This window comes from Syngnathoides biaculeatus, chromosome 18 (genome assembly GCF_019802595.1).
Source record: "Syngnathoides biaculeatus isolate LvHL_M chromosome 18, ASM1980259v1, whole genome shotgun sequence".
Lineage (NCBI taxonomy): Eukaryota > Metazoa > Chordata > Actinopteri > Syngnathiformes > Syngnathidae > Syngnathoides > Syngnathoides biaculeatus.
In genome coordinates this window covers 4,918,333-4,934,809 of record NC_084657.1, presented here as the reverse complement: position 1 = coordinate 4,934,809, position 16,477 = coordinate 4,918,333, and the positions used below count along the sequence as shown (strand labels likewise).

At 42.7% G+C, this 16,477-nt stretch overlaps 1 protein-coding gene across 1 annotated transcript; it reads right to left on the bottom strand.

The window, feature by feature from the left end:
* Positions 1 to 30: 30 nt before the first annotated feature.
* On the bottom strand, positions 31 to 15,980 carry zswim7 (zinc finger, SWIM-type containing 7). Its single transcript, XM_061802841.1, has 5 exons — positions 15,657 to 15,980; positions 15,155 to 15,176; positions 12,970 to 13,072; positions 3,982 to 4,086; positions 31 to 440 (listed from the first exon to the last, which is right to left on the bottom strand). The coding sequence occupies exons 1-5, from the start codon at positions 15,730 to 15,732 to the stop codon at positions 330 to 332; spliced, it is 417 nt and encodes a 138-aa protein (XP_061658825.1). The 5' UTR covers positions 15,733 to 15,980; the 3' UTR covers positions 31 to 329.
* Positions 15,981 to 16,477: the final 497 nt, after the last annotated feature.

Here is a 16,477-nt window from a genome sequence, read left to right as displayed (position 1 = left end):
CGGTCAAATATTTTGTGAATAAAAGCCATGTTTGTATTGTCCATCATCTGCCTTTATTCCTTAAATCGTGTTTGTGTATTGACAGATAAAACGAGCTTTTCAAAGAGGAAAACAAACATACTAGCATGCAGCGTCTCACTGTTTCCCAACAAGGAAGCTAAAAATAAAGCCGTGCAACCTCAGTGAACAGATCTTTCCCTGGAAACAGATTAGGAACTCTTTAAGGAGGCCAAAAATAACGGTGTCTTGAAGAGAGGAGTAAGAAAAGCACCGTCACGGTGTTCCTGCCCTCCATCATTATCAGCATCCGAGCGGAACGTACGTGGGGCTCACAGTGACGGGGTCCCACTGAGCAGCGCTGTCATCTGCTCATCTGACGCACTTTGCGGGTGAGTCACCCCCATGGCCTCACACAGGTACACGGCCAGAATGTGCTTACACTGCAACGAAAGAGCGCATCGCAGTCACGGCCACGTCGCAGCAGCCTCGATGGCACACCGTGAGACTTCTGGTGAAATGAAACTCTAAACCTTAACGACTTGATTTAACAATAGTCACATGTTCCACTATTTGATCATTGTGGATTTAATGTTCTACGACCGTGAGCCATTTTGAATGGAGCATAAAATACGAGGTGGGCCGTCTTGCACAGGCTGTACCCAAGCTTTCAAAGTTCAAGTCTTGCACAGCGAGTTCATTCAAGCATGCTTTTATGGACTCGTGTCAGGTTGGAACAGACAAGGGGATATCCCACACCCCTCCCACCCAACGTGGGAAGCACATGATTGTCCAAAATGGCTCAGGCCCGCACCACACCTCAAAGGAGGAAGGTCAAAAGGAGGAATAACAAATATCTGACAAGAATCGGACTAGCAGCTAGCACTTCCTGCCACCCGGTTGTGATTTATGAGGTTCTAAACTGGGCTCTGGCATGTTTTTTTTTTTTTGTTTTGTTTTCCCCGCCAGACACTCCAGCTTCCTCACATATCCTAAAAAAAAAAAAAAAAAAAACATACTCTTGGTTTCATTGAAGATTGGCAATTGTCCATAGCGTGAATGTGCCCTGTGATTGTAGAACTGGAGTGCACTAGTAAACTGACTGAGGCACAATAGTAGAACGATGGTTTTACTCGTGACTTTTTTTCCCCCCACTACTGTATGACATTTCTGCACACAATAAGAATGACAAGGGTGCGCTAGGAGACGGACTAAGGCATGGTACTAGAGTGACATGTCAGACAACGAGGAAAAGAAAAGGGCATGTGTCCTTTTGTGTATATATAAGCATCTAGTTGCAAATGTATGTCCTACTAGTGATGTTATTCCACTACTGTATGACTTTTTTGCTTTTTTATAGTACAGTACATGTTGCTAGTGACACAGAACTCCACAAAATGACACGTCCGTGCTACTGGTACGACTGAAGTTCTAGCTCACAGGTGTTAAACTCAAGGCCCGGGGGCCAGATCTGGTCCACCACATGATTGTATGTGGCCTGCAAAGCCAAATCTAGAGTGTTAATTTACATGATTCTAGGAAAAATCTGTACCAAAATTTCAAATTCTCATATATCGTAAATGATAAAGTTGAGATATTACAAGCATTTTTGTGTTACCAAACGTGAATAGTTGAAAAACACATTACCCTTGATTTCTGATTCCAAAACTAGTTCATAAATTCATGACGTAAATATGATGGGATGACTAAATATTTTTGTTTCACAGTCATAACGGCCCTCTGAGGGAAACCGGAAGAACAATGTGGCCCGCGAGAAAAATGAGTTTGACACCCCTGTTCTAGATGTTAACCGATAGAACTTTTGAATTCACCAGGTATAGCAGTTATCAAACAGTGCACCGTTTTACCCCACATGTTGTCATTCCACTATCACACTCTATTAGTTCTACACAGAAATGCCGGAGTCTCGTGGGAAAAAAAAAAAAACCCACATAACTAATAAGATGGATGTTCTACTAGTGCGCTGAGTTGTCTTATTAGCGAGGACAAAGCGTGTACTAACACCTAGATAATTCAGCGCAGTAATCGGATATGCTCAAAGTGTTTCCGCTAACGAGGACGAGGGAAAAAGGTTCAATCAAGAGGAACTACAGTGTCAAGTCCAAACCCGGATTGATTGATTCATCACTAAATAAGATATCCTTAAAATATGTCACGTTGTGATGTGTGTCAGCCTTGTGTTGCGGATGCAAAGAGTAGCTGAGCTCTCTTCAAAAAAACAAAAAGAGAGAAAAAAAAAAAAGTTGGGTTAACTGAGGTGGAGAACTGTGAGAGCAGGTGTGAACAAGCTGAAAGGAGATCATTTAGTGGTCAAGTGTTCCGGGCCGCCTCCAAGTAGTGTCAACTTAAACGTGACCCAAGCGCAGTGACAGGATCCCCTCATCACTGGCACTTGCAGTCCAGTCTCACATTTTAGGATCATTACAAGCCGTCTAAAGAGGTCCGAGAGTGAAGACCGGTTACAGTTTCCATACGTAAACATGGAGGTAAAGTGTTGATGAGATTGAAAAAAAGAGAAGCCTTGCTTTTGTTGCGGCAAAGAATTCATTTTGAAAGACTACCTCTCCAGGTGTTTAAAACCTAAAAAAACAGATTAGCTTGTTTTGACCCTCAACACCAAAAAAAAAAAAAGCAGCCGTTTACCCCTTTCAACTCTTCAAAAGCGTTTCGTTTTGGGAAATGGGCTAATGGGAACTTTCCAATTACATGGATTAGCACACTACTATCATATACTATACAGTATGGTGATAATATTAGCTACAGTAGGACTTACATGAAAAATTCTGCTTTTACAAATCATCCATCCATTTTCTTTGCCGCGTATCCTCACGAGGGTCATGGAGAGTGCCGGAGCCTATCCCAGCTGTTTACGGGCAGGAGGCAGGGTACACCCTGAACTGGTTGCCAGCCAGTTGCAGGGCAGAAATAGCTGGACTCACAATAACACCTAGGCGCAATTTAGAGTGTCCAATTAATGTTGCATGTTTTTGAGATATGGAAGGAAACCGGAGTGCCCAGAGAAAACATGCAAACTCCACACAGGCGGGTCTGGGATTGAACCCGGGACCTCAGAACTGGGAGCACAATTCTTTCCAGCTGATCCACCGTGCCACATTAACAAATCATGTTTACAAAATGATATTCCTCATGGCATGGATCCACACCTATGGACAATTTAGTGGCTTCAATAAATCTGACTTTTTTTTTTTTTTTTTTTTAGGTAGGAGAAAACCCACGAAAGCACGGCGAGAACCAGCAAACTCCACAAAAAAAGTCCCAAGGTGAGATGCAAAGCTCAAACTTGAGACCTGTGAGGCACAAGTGCTAACCCACTTTCAACTCTTATCACATATTTTGTTCCTCTGTCCTGTCAGAGGTACAGACAGGGTCACTATTTCCGCAAACACTGTGGAGTCAGCAAAAGCCCTGAAACAACAATGTGACCCCGGCATATGTCGAGGTTCAACCTCACAGAGCTTGACCCTCACTGACGTTCACCGTCCATCTCATTTTTCTCCCGTCACAACCCAAAATCAACGATCCAAAAACCTCGTTCGGCGAAGTCTCTCTTGTCTTGAAGTTAAGTCGACTTCTATTTCTTTGTTTTGTCATGTGGATTTTTAGCGGAACTCTTTCAAATGATAAAGTACAGGCAGCCGCTTGCTCGCAAGCTACAATTCAAGCGAGAGGAAAAAAAGGTGATAAAGCCGGAAGACCATAGAGTGCTGCCGTGGCCCAAGTGTGACCTAACCCTCAAAACACCTGTTAGACACATTTCAACTTATAGATGTAAGTGATACCCATTTGTCTTTGTTTTGCAGGATGCACATCCGGGTGACGAGACACAACAACGGTTGCACGACAGCTACACACGTAAACAAAGTAACCCAAACGGCGGCCTGTGACATATACAACGAGAGTTCCTCGGAAATGAACCCGTTTGTCTTCCTGTGAGATCCTCACCAGCAGGCAATGATTCCTCCGCAGCACCGTGTAGGCGAAGGCAGGACACGGGCAGTAGTGGCAGGATGAGAAGCAAGTGTACACAATCCCCGAGCCTCCCGTGACCTGCAGCAAAATCGGGCAAGTTACAAAACGCAATGCAAAGACTCGAATGTGTACGCCGCCTCTCCTGAATGACACAACGGATGGCTGCAACTACATATTCGCGCTGTACAATATATCGCGATGTACGCGTATGCCATAGTCACATCGCAGGGTCCTGGGCAACATTGTTGTATTGACACGGAGTCACTCAACTGTCATATTAATAAGTGACTAGCAGAGGGACCTTTTGGTTATCCCAATAAGATTACCACTCATGTCATGGGAAATTATAACCCATCAAATAAGCCACATTGAGCCGCCCAGAATACAACATACTTTTTGAGTATTATTGAAGTCACAGTAACTAATGCACTCAAATATAAAAACACATAACTGGATATTTTGTGGTCTACTGAGCATCATTTTTCGAGAGGGAAGAATACAAATGTGTGCCGGTTTTCATGTTTCGTGTATGTGTAGCCGTATTTTTTTCAACATCACAATATCCAAGTATATTGCAGAGTTAAAAAATGGCAATGTCATTTCATTCCAATAGTGTGCAGCTGTACTTCATATTTTGTTTGTGTACTGGCCACATTTGGATGCTCGCAGCTGAGTAAGGGGCAGTCAAAGATCAGCGATCACAATATGAGTATGGAAATACATGAAGATAAACCCATTTTATTGCATTCCTGTGGGTCCAGTGGTGGCCAAATGTGGAGATCAAAAAAGAATTCAAAAGGGAGCTTGAAACTTGAACTGATTACTTTGAAAGAATATCATTGTAATGAACTATTACAAACTCAAAATGGTCCAACAGGAACGTCGAGCTTCACGAAATGCAACTGTAGGAGAGAAATGCACATCAAAAGATGAATTCTCAAGTCGAACGTTTGGTCTCGAGAAAACAAGAAAGTCATGATGTTCAACTTTAACAAAAGAAAAAAAAAAAAAAGCATTAAGACCCTCGACTCCGTGTGCATGAAAAGGGGAGCACTTGTCGCTGCTTTCACATCCCAAAAAGAAAAACAAACAAACCAAAACTGACTTTCAAATATCAGTTTTAAAAAGGCAGCTTTTGGATCATAGATCATATAAACAATGCAAAGATACACATTCAAAAATGAAATGCACATTAAGTATCAGTCAGGGTATCATCACGAGTGTATCACAGTTACAACAGAAGACTAGACGACAATAGAATAGAATTAAACGGAGAACATACAAACACAAGTACTATATAAGGATGAAGAGTTATAGAAAACTTCACATCCTCTTCTTTGATCTTTGCTGAAATTACACTGGCGATGGTGATGTTTCGTGAAAATGCCTCACCGCAACGTTTGCTCCAGCGCCAATGCACAATGAAGGCCTTTTTGTTCTACAGAAGTGAGCGAGCGCAGCCCAAAAAAAACTTCCACTAAGACAGTACAGTCTCTGTATTTTTACTAGTGGAGGCGACATTACATCACCGGGCCAGTGAATTACATTCGTCAACTTGTGTGCATGTCACAGACAACCTCCCCCAACAATTCAGAAGATTTGGATCTTAAAATGTCAGTTTTCCAAAATATGTCCCCTCGAAAATAGATACCGTAATTGCCGGCCTACAGAGCCCACCTGGTTATAAGCCTCGGTACGCAGAAAGAGTTGAATGCTAACCAAGTGCGGTAACGCTAGCGCCGCATCACCGCATTAACCGGAGGGTTGAAAGCGTGTAGGCCGGAAATTATCGTATAGTTTTAAACTCTGATGAATACACATTTCAGGAATTTATTCATTCATGTTGAACTTTAGAGGTTCCGGTTTAGTGCCATATTTTAAAAAAAAACAAAAACAAACAAAAAAAAAAAAACCCTAAAAGTAAGTAGCGCTGATGGTTTTTGTCAACTTTTGGGAGAGTTAAAAGTGATGACTTTGGAAGTGTTAATGAGATACTAAAACTATCATTCCCATAATTTAGGGGAATCAAGCAAGCTCATAAAGGTTGTTTTTCGTTTGACTGAACTTATCCGAGTTCCCATGTTGGGTAAAATTGTTAAAACAAGTGTCAAATGCGGGCTAGAGAACATATTCATTGGTATTTTTTAATCAGTAACTGGCTAACCTGTACTGCACCTCGACTGTATTTTTTGATGTATAGATTTATGAAGGTATGTGGCTAACTGCACGCTTTAACTGAATAGTCCCCACTTTAGTTCATGTGGTATGATGAGTCAGATGAGGGTGTCTGATGGACGTGAAAATGTCGGTAAGTTGAAAATAATTTCAACAACTGATCCACTGATCTTTGAATTGCGCATTATTAAATTTAAAAAAAAACCACGCTGATTTATAATGCTGTTGAAATTGCAATTGTTTTTGTTAAGAGGTTTTTGATTGCTCATATGGCTTACAACATTTCAGACAGTATTTTTCAAGTCCACTTATAATTATTTGCACCAAAAACCATGTGAACAATTCGGAATAGGTGTTATTTATAATTTATTAAGCCACAAATCTGGCCCACTTAAGGAGATGCTGGAGTGAATGTGGGCCGCTTACTAAAATGAGTTAGACGCCCCTGCCTTAGATCATTTCATAGATCCAAAACTGCATTGCTGTATAATAGACGTGTTGCGAGAAATTTGGTTTGCACTTCACAGGTGTTCAAATGAGCAGAGAAGTTCCTTTTCCCAGCGCTTCAGCGCCGCCGCTTTTCACACTGTCGTGCATTCCCATACCAGACGCATTATTTCAAAAAATTGCCACCGCAATTCACTGGATTCATTCATTCATCTGAATTAGAAAAAAACAATAACATGCATAGTAAATTCATGTGTGTAGCTCCTTTTGCAAAGCCCAAAATGAGCTGCAGCAATTTAGCCCATTTGGCAGATGCAACGCTAGTTGTATCTCGTTGGTAGATCATCTTCCACATCCGTTTGCAAGCGCAACCACGTTCACGCTGCTAACCTTCAGTAAATCAGGCCTTCAGCCAATAGCTTGACACGATAATTAACACATTCTGAGATACAGTACTAGAGCAGGCGCCATTATTCTCCAGGGTTGCCATAAATTACCTTGGGCGGTGACCTACAGAGCTATAAACACCTCGTTTCTTTTAACGTGACATCGCATTATAAATTAGACACAAAAGAAGCAAAGACGCGGACTGACAAGACCTGGATTTGTGTGAATAGAGCAGTGAGCAAGGCAGGATGCGGCAAGAAGCTGTAAAAGCGAGAAACTAAGCCAGGAAATGCTAGAGAAAGAGCTGCAGTAGTTAAAAACCACATCACGCTTGGGGTTCTGTTTGTTCACCTCCAGCGTCACACAGCACGTGGCTTTGCTGCGTCTCACGCAGCAAAGTTTGGCAGCTTTTCCCTTCAACTCCGCTGCCTGGCCCAAGTCCGGGACTCCTTGTGAGCGCAGGGCATCGAGTGCGGCCATTCAGTCGCCGCAGAGGGAACGCTGAGGGTTAAAGCCTGACGAAAGCGCCAGCTTTGTCCGGGCCTGGAAATCTGGCTCTCACGGGAATACTTCTTGGGAAGCCATCGTACGGCTGTGAGCCAGGATGTTGGATGTTGCTCTGTCCGCAACCGCAACACAAACAGGACTTCAAGGAAATGTAAAGCTCTTGGGGAGTGACCATGACACACATGGACCTTCCGCTGTGCGTCAACATGCTGCTCCTTTGCATCGTGAGACTCATAAATATGCTCCAGGAACCACCTAATTGAGAATACCAACATTGAGTCTAGATTTTTTTCGTTTTATAGCTCGACTATGAGAAAAATGTTGCTCATCTGCTCAGCAAAAAATACTGAAAGCGTGTCTTTCGTCAGATTCTGGGGTAAAATTGTATCACTTGCATGATCTAAACGCGGCTAATTTACACGAGATCACCCTGACGTTGAGTTTCTCCACCGATGATTTCAGAGCTAGGCTGGACTTTTTAAGCAACTTTGGGACTGAAACAGTCATGTTCATCGTAAGGTTAAAAGGTAAGCAGAGCTGTGCTGAGTATAGCTGGATGCATGGATTAGACACTGCTAGATTCTGAATTCGTTTGGTCTTTAAAGGGCTACTGTCATGAAATGGATGATTTTTAGTGCGTTATTAACGAAAAAAACGTCAGCCAATATGGGCCCATGCGTTTTTTCACCACAAAACATGATTTTGACATATACAGCTTTTTGTAACTCCCGCCATGAAAATCCTCTCGAGGGATTTTTTTTTTCGAGAAGAAGCGGGAAGTGACGTAAAGGACAGCGGCGCCCCCAAGTGGATTCGTTTGTTTCCATTAGTTTTACCTCCGGGAAGGTAGCTCGTTGTTACTTTGTGTTAGCCAAAATGCCGGCTCGTTGCATTGCTGGATATTTGTTGAACAATCGGGTGGATGGATTAACCCTTCATAAGTTTGCAAGAGACCCGGTTCGTCATGAAAAATGGATTGCACGGGTGCAGAGGATGAGAGCTTCGTGGGTTCCAAATGACAGGTAGGTGTGTATACAGCTACTAAAACAAATTATAGTTTGGGGCAGACCACGTAATCGGTCTCTCATAACGTGACAAAAGATCCGCGTACGAAATATGACGATGTGCGCGTGGGACGGCGGCGAATCTGAAGAACCGAGCCGAGAATGCCTCACTCAACGGCGTTGGCGCAGCAATGCGCACCGGCTCGACTGTGTTCATCAAGTACTGCGGCGGCTTTGAACATCCCCCTGAAAGCAGCACGGCTCGGCTCCATTATATGCCACCACGGCGGCGAAAATCAGCCACACCGACTCAGGCGCCGCGTTCGGCGGTCACGGCTTCTGCGAAGGCTGCGCGTTGGGCTTTGCGGACTGGGGCGGCTCTGAAGAACCCAGCCGAGAATGCCTCACTCAGCCGCGTCCACACAGTAAAGCGCCCCGGCTCGACTCTGTCGTTCATCGCGTACTGCGGCGTCTATGACCACCCCCCTAAAGCAGGAGGGCTCGGCTCTGTCAAAAATCACACCGGCCGGCTGCGATGAGCCGCGATGGCTCATCTGCGCCGCGGATGTGGTTTGGCCGTGATCGCATATCATCTGAATATGGCTCGAAACAATAGTGTAGTATTGCCCCGAAGGCTCGAAACAATAGTGTAATATTGCCCCGTTAACTTAACTCGGTTGTGTGGTGTTCTCCTTTTCGAAAAGAGCTGCCGTGTCAGAAGCGGCGCGTTTGTCTCCTATGGTTAGGGTGCACCGCGTCTTTTCATTGGCGAATGTCCGGGTGACGTCACGGACGGAGAATGCAGCCAACAAGGCGACCACTTGGATATCGTAGAATGACACTTCTGCAACTTTGTGCATGGATGACACGCTCTCCGCTCACATTTATTTTTTCGTATAGACATTGAAGTGAATGTTATATGTATTTTTCATTACAATATCTATTTTAGAATGTTTATAGGGATGACACTTGGGCTTTAAAGTGGTCCACGTAATGGTATGCGAATGTGTGTGCGTGTGTGTTAGGGAAGTTTGTGGTTGTGTTGTTGCATGCACAAAACACATTAATCCCTGCAAAACACACTATTTGACAAGTGTGATTCAACAGTTGAGGTGAAATAAGTGGCAGAAAATGAATACATGAAGGAAAAATCACATATGAATGAATGTTTTGTTGTTTTTTTGTCTCTTGATGTCTGTACGGCATTCAAAATGTTCCATATAATTCTCATTATCTGGAATGTCCACAGAAAATGTCATTAATGTGTTCAAGCCTGAATATGGCAATGCTCCGGGACTTCCTCCTTTTCCTGCTCATTTACCATATTTATGCCGACTTAAGTGTTTCCTCTTTCAGTGCAACCTCAGCATGTTTCTCTTGGCCCACGTATAGAACAGCAGGTGGTCCTTTGTGCCGAAGTAACGGTACTGCAAATTTGCAGTTGATGATGATGCTGAATTCAAATGTGTCCCAATTCATCTGTCTGCCTGCATACGTTCTTCACGTTTAAGATTTTTGACAATAACTATATGGCAATAGGCAACACTTTATTTCTGTCAATCTCTACAAGTGTTTTCACTTGAAAATGACCCCTTCTAGAGCATTCTGAGGAAATCACAATGGTTTTTTTTACTGGTGAGCCCTTTTTTTGAAGAAGAAGAACAGTCCCTGCAGTCTACTTTTGTTGTGTTGCGGGGCTCACTGGTGATATATTACCGTAATTCCCGGCCTACGGAGCGCAACTGGTTATAAGCCTCACCAAGTAAATTAGTAAAGGAAATACCATTTGGTACATAAATGGGCCGCAGCCGTGTAAAAGCCGCGAGTGACCACATTGAAACAGACATTGAAAGACGAGATATTTACAACGAAAGACAGTACACAGAGAGTTTAACGCTACCGCCGCCACGCTAACAGGGCCCGGTTAAAAAAAAAAAAAAAAAAAAAAAACCTATTGGTAAAAATCATTGAGACACGGCAGTAACACGCCAGCGCAGCGCTAACAGGGGTGGACCGGTAAAAGTCATTTCCTCGGCACATATATTCCACCAGTTCCACTCTTACCTTTTCTGCTAGAGTCCTCCCTTGCGGTTTTTAGAAAAAAAATGCACAAATGAGCCGCATCACTGCATAAACCGCAGGGTTGAAAGTGTGTGAAAAAAGTCGCGGCTTGTAGGCCATAAATACAGAACTGGAGGTAGCAGAAATGAAGATGTTGAGGTTCTCGCTCGGAGTGAGCAGGTTGGATAGGATTAGAAAATGAGCTCATTAGAGGGACAGCCAAAGTTTGATGTTTTGGAGACGAGGTTAAAGAGAGCAGACTTCGATGGTTTGGACACGTTCAGAGACGAGAGAGTGAGTATATTGGTAGAAGGGTGCTGAGGATGGAGCTGCCAGGCAAAAGAGCGAGAGGAAGACCAAAGAAAAGGTTGATGGAAATTGTGAGGGAGGACATGAGGACAGTGCGTGTTAGAGAAGAAGATGCACGAGATAGGCTGAGATGGAAAAAGATGACACGCTGTGGCGACCCCTAACGGGACAAGCCGAAAGGAAAAGAAGAAGATTATATTACTGGTAATATATTAGTGACCCCGACTACAGTATACAACAATTCCACTATAAAATCCTCATGTGAAAACAATATTTGCATACAAGAGAGTAGATTCCTATTCACGGGGAATAAGGACCGATAAGAGACGCTGATTATAATTGCATTGAAAACAAAAACTCTTTCCTTTAAACCCCACAAATGTTTGAATAAGCGGGGATATACAGTGCTGCCAATAAGTGTTCTCAATGACAAAAACAAAACATGAACAGGTAAATCCACAGCTGCAGTACCGCAAACATTGGTAATACGAGCTGTCTTTGGCAAGTTGGCTGCAATGCAAGTGGTTCCGAATACCATGTATTGAACAGTACCCACCGCGCCCCCCCCCCCTTCTAACAGGCGGCGGCGCAACATTCCTTATGCGAAGGTCAATGAATGTTCGGAGGTGAAAAATCCCAGCGGTAAAACGTCACGTTCTCAAGCGCTAAGGATTGTCTCTGAGGAAACAACAGCTGGCGAAGACTACTTAGTCCTCCAGATGTGGTAACAGGAAATGACCAACCTAGTGAATAAGGTGATGTATGAACTTCTATTTCAACATCTGACACAGTGCCAAGTGAGCACACACCACAATGCGCCTCTTCCAGGAAGATTCACGTCGATTTAACTTCCTAAAAAGTCTTCTGTTTTTCCAGAAAGGAATAAACATTGGGGGGGAAACAAATGGTCAGTTTCATCATAGGCAGTGTCTTTGAACTGCCGTCATCAGACAGAACATGAGGATGATGTTTGGAGCCTGAATCCAGAGAAGGGCGTAAGACACCATAGACCCGGGCCACAAATCACAAATGAACTTCTCATTTCTGCCATCCATTCTTACAAAGCCTCACACACTTTGAGTCATAGCGTCAATGAATTTGCTGTCACATGCACTCCTAATAAGGTATACATGAGAACAGACAGAAGGTTTGCCAAACAAAGCTGAAACACTACAACAACATCCCTTTACTGCATACTACCATTGAGTCTGTAATTATATGCAATCTACACACACACACACACTACATGATTATACACAATCCAAATGATTACGGTACTTGAGGTAGTTTGTGAGACAAAATCCAGATATGACAGTTATCTCAAACACTCCGCTACAGAAACAGCCTTGATGTGATGTGAAAAGTCCAAAAAGGTCAACAAACCTGTTCCAAAAAGAACACAATGCATGTCTGGATTTAGCAGCACTGTAATTTATAGTTCCTCCTATTTTCTTTAGTAACCTGAAGGAGTTCACAGGAAATGTGGGTCCCAGTGACCACAAATAAAGTGGATTGCCCCCTTTCTACGATTGTTTGCTGTGCAAACATTGTTTTTGTTCCCCTTTTTTTCTTTGAGGATATCACTAGAGGGTAGCTGTTACAATAAGTGCTGATGTCTTTTGTCTCATGGCATTAAAGAGTACTAACATGAATTCATTTCTAATTATGACTAAAGTTCTTAAGTGGTGAAGACTTAAAGTGGTAAGTTTTGTTTTAATGTTCATTTGACACCGTTTTCACAACATTACGCTGACATAGTCGTGAACCTATGGGGCACGCAGGGTCCACCTGTCCAGTATTTGGCCATTTTGACTCTTTATTGCCACCATGGTTACAATTGAAGGAAAAACAAATACCCCAGCTAATACCACATGATATACAGGTGACTCTAACCAGGTAGGGGAGAAGAGACGCAAACCGAAGGAAGAGATGCACCCAAAATTAAAGCACACTATATAGCCCTGGCAATCAAACATCAGGCTAATTATACATATATAGTTCATCGAGTAAAAATGGGTATTTTTCTCCTGTGTCATGTCACAGGCAGGATGTGAGCAGGTTCATTAGATACCTGGAAGGCTTTACGTCCACTGGGAGATGACACACAGGTGACGGAGCGCTGGTCAACCAGATCCAAAGCTTGTATTGCACAGGGCCCAAAAACAAATTTCAGCCTGACAAACAAGAAAACGTAACACGAGAGGGGAGAATTATTACCAATATGTGTGGTTGTGACACCCCCTCTCCACACACCCTCTCATTTTGTAATCTATACTACAATGGAATAAAATGCAGTGCTAGAAGTGCATGGAACCTATAGAAGATATTAGAAGCAGTATTTGTGTAAAGTATTGTCACACTTCATCCTTTGATTGATCAAATGAGGACAGCATAGTGGAATAGTGGTTAGCATGTCTGTCTCACCTGCTGTGTTTGCATGCTACCCCTCTCCAGCCTCTTCCCATATTCCCCAAAAAGTTGTTACTATCCATCCATCCAGTATCGAAGCTTCTTATCCTCACTAGGGTCACGGGAAACCCGGAGCTTATCCCAGCTAGTTTCGGGCAAAAAGTGGACTACACCCTGAACTGGTCAGCCAGCCGCAGGGCAGATATCGACACCATCACTGAGCGGGAATCGATCCCACGCTGCCCGCACCAAAGTCAGGTGTGTGTCCCACTACACCATCAGTGACTATGTGCAATATAACTGACTGGTGACCAGTCCAGGGTGGACCACCTCTCTTTTTCCAAAGTCAACCGGGATAGACTCCAACTCACCCAGTGCCCACAACGCTGATAAGGGCAAGCCCTATTGAAAATTAAATCACTGCCGTAAAAATAATCTAGTCAAAGTCTATAAAAGGCTGTGTTTTTCCAGACATGTGTTCAGTGTCAGTTTTGGGAAGATTTGCTCATGAGGTGAAAATATGAAGAAGGGCCAAATAAAACCATGCTGACTAACAGACAGACAGGATGTGGCTCCACATTGAGGACTAAGTCACTAACAATAAGTCAAAGCGCTACGTTGGGTATTTCTTGGTATTCGAGCATTTGGGTTTCAGAGACAATTTGTCATTGTAAGTAACTAGTCTTCCTTACTGTGGGCTCTCACGCCCACTCAGAAGACCTTTCAGAGGGGAGCACACCCAGTTGGATGGTCCAGACATCCGTCCGGCCATATTCTACCGCTTATCAGGGTTTGGTTGCGTAGGCAGTAGATTTAGCAGGGACGCCCAGACTTCTCTTTCCCCAGCCGCTTCATCCAGCTCTTCCGAGGGGATCCAATGGAGATGTAATGTCACCACTGTGTCTCGAGTTGTCCCCAGGGTCTCCATCTGGTGGGACATGCCCAGAACACCTTACCAGGGAGGCGTCCAATATTTGGATTTGTGACAGGTGTTTATGGAGCTGTACTTTGTCTGGTCTCTCACCTATGCCCTTTTTACTGTGGGTGACCGTACCAGCGGCGTGAAGCCCCAGACAACTTAGATCCTAGGATCATTGGGACACACGAACCCCTCCACCAAGATAAGGTGATCTCTCAAAGAGTAGCCAAATGGATGATGTACATTAAAAAATATATAAATAAATAAAAATAATAATTAAAAAACTAACAGTATAACCAACAATCATCCTCATTTGGAGCCACTTCCAACTGCCTTTAGATGCACCTTGGACTAGTTGCCAGCCAATCCCAGGAAATTAGCAGACAAACAAACATTTACACTCATGGACAATTTGAAATCTCCAACTAAACTAACATACATGGTTTTTAAATATGTGAGGAGTACCCGGAGAAAAACCCTCACAAGGTTGAGGAGAAAAATGGAAACTCCACATGCGAAGATTTAGATATCTGGAACGTCAGAACTGTGAAGCAGACATGTTTATTAAGTGTTTTTATATTCCTCTAAAAAGCCCCCCCCCCCCCCCCCAAAAAAAAAAATCAATTAGGGCCATATCTTAATTTAAAGAAAGGACCACAAATTAAAGAAATCAATTAGAATTTTGAACTCTGAATTTTCTGTTTAAAACCTTTGGTCTAAATGTGATTTGTGCACCCAAGACAACGGCAACACACAGGGTAGTCTAAATATATTTCTCACGTCAATTAATATCTGTTCATCTGGAAGCAAAGACTGGAACTGAAATATATTATTAAAAAAGAAGCACAGAATAAGAAATCAAAATGCAAATGTAAATAAAACTACAGTACGTGTTTAATCAGTAGCTGATGGGAAGCTTGGTACTCACGAATTCAGTAAGTCATCAGGAACTGCAAACGAAAAACATGAAAATAATTATTAATAATTGTTTTTCATATAGTGACAATTATCATCCTTAGCCTGGTATTTGTCCAGTCACATTTATATTAAACAGTCCAAGTGGCATACAAACATAAATATTATAAATAAATGAATTTGAAAAGGAAATTCATTGATTTATCCATCCATGGCATTGCGCGGAATGAAACAGCAGCGCCGTCTACAGGTACAAATACGACATTTAGTCTCATTGGTAAACATGCCGAGCAACTCAGTCGTAGTGTATTCACTTAAATATAAACAGATAAGACAATTAGGAAAACTATTTGAATTTCAAACCAAGAGAACGAGGATGAGGTATCCTAAACGAGGTAAAATTAAGCTCCGGCGACCCGGAGTGGTATCGATATTTGCGTTTAAAAAAAAAAAAAAAAAAAAGAGGGAGTACAATAAACAATTGCTCCTACTTAAATGTATCAATATCAACTTACTTTGAGAAGTTTCTTGGTATATTTTACGGATATCACGGAAAAGCTGTTCTGCCACCGCAGGTAATAGGACGGGCATTTTTCGCCGCGAAGACGTCTGTTTACGGAAGTCATTCAAAGTCCTCCACCAATCGAGTACGTCTTCCGGTTAAAAAGATTTCGCTTCCTGTGTATTTCCACGTAGTTTATGTCAATTCATTCTACCCAGAGTAAATATTTTAATTACAATTTCAACCGCTATTGCTTACACCCAACCAAGTATTACGTAAATTATCTTTTTGAGTAAATTCCTACGGGTGTTTTTCTGACGACCTTGGCTGGATGGATTTACGCGCGCATTCGTGTTACGTCACCGTCGCAAACGCATGACCCCTGTCTGTGTTAACAGGCATTGCACGTAAAACGGGTTCTTTTACATTGCCCTTGTAATCGTCCCCGCTAGAAATATAAATTAACAGAAAATAGTGATATTATCAGCGTTTTCCTGGTATAAATATCCGGTGAGTAAACCCCCACCTTGTGCATACCCAAATGTATCCATTTACAGTAACTGTCTTATTGCATACATGAGCATAAATGTGAATGTGGACAGCTCATTAACCAACAATTTTGCCAAGGCCACATTGGACAAGATGAGCAGCGTTTCAAGGACTGGTATTTTACTGTGGCGGACAAAAGAACCACTTTGATTGGTCAAAATAAACTATTGTATTAGCCGCCGAAATGACACTGTGCCATACAATAATTGCATATCAACATCAAAATGGATAAGAGTTTTCAAGTTTGAATTTAAAAGGAAAAAAAAAAAAAAGTCAGGTTTTTGG

Coding starts and splice junctions, on each gene's coding strand:
- zswim7 (XM_061802841.1), bottom strand. CDS start 15,732: ATGCCCGTCCTATTACCTGCGGTGGCAGAACAGCTTTTCCGTGATATC. Junction 4,087..12,969: donor GTGGACGTAAAGCCTTCCAG/GTATCTAATGAA, acceptor ATTTTGCTGCAG/GTCACGGGAGGCTCGGGGAT. Junction 441..3,981: donor GGAGGAATCATTGCCTGCTG/GTGAGGATCTCA, acceptor CTTTCGTTGCAG/TGTAAGCACATTCTGGCCGT.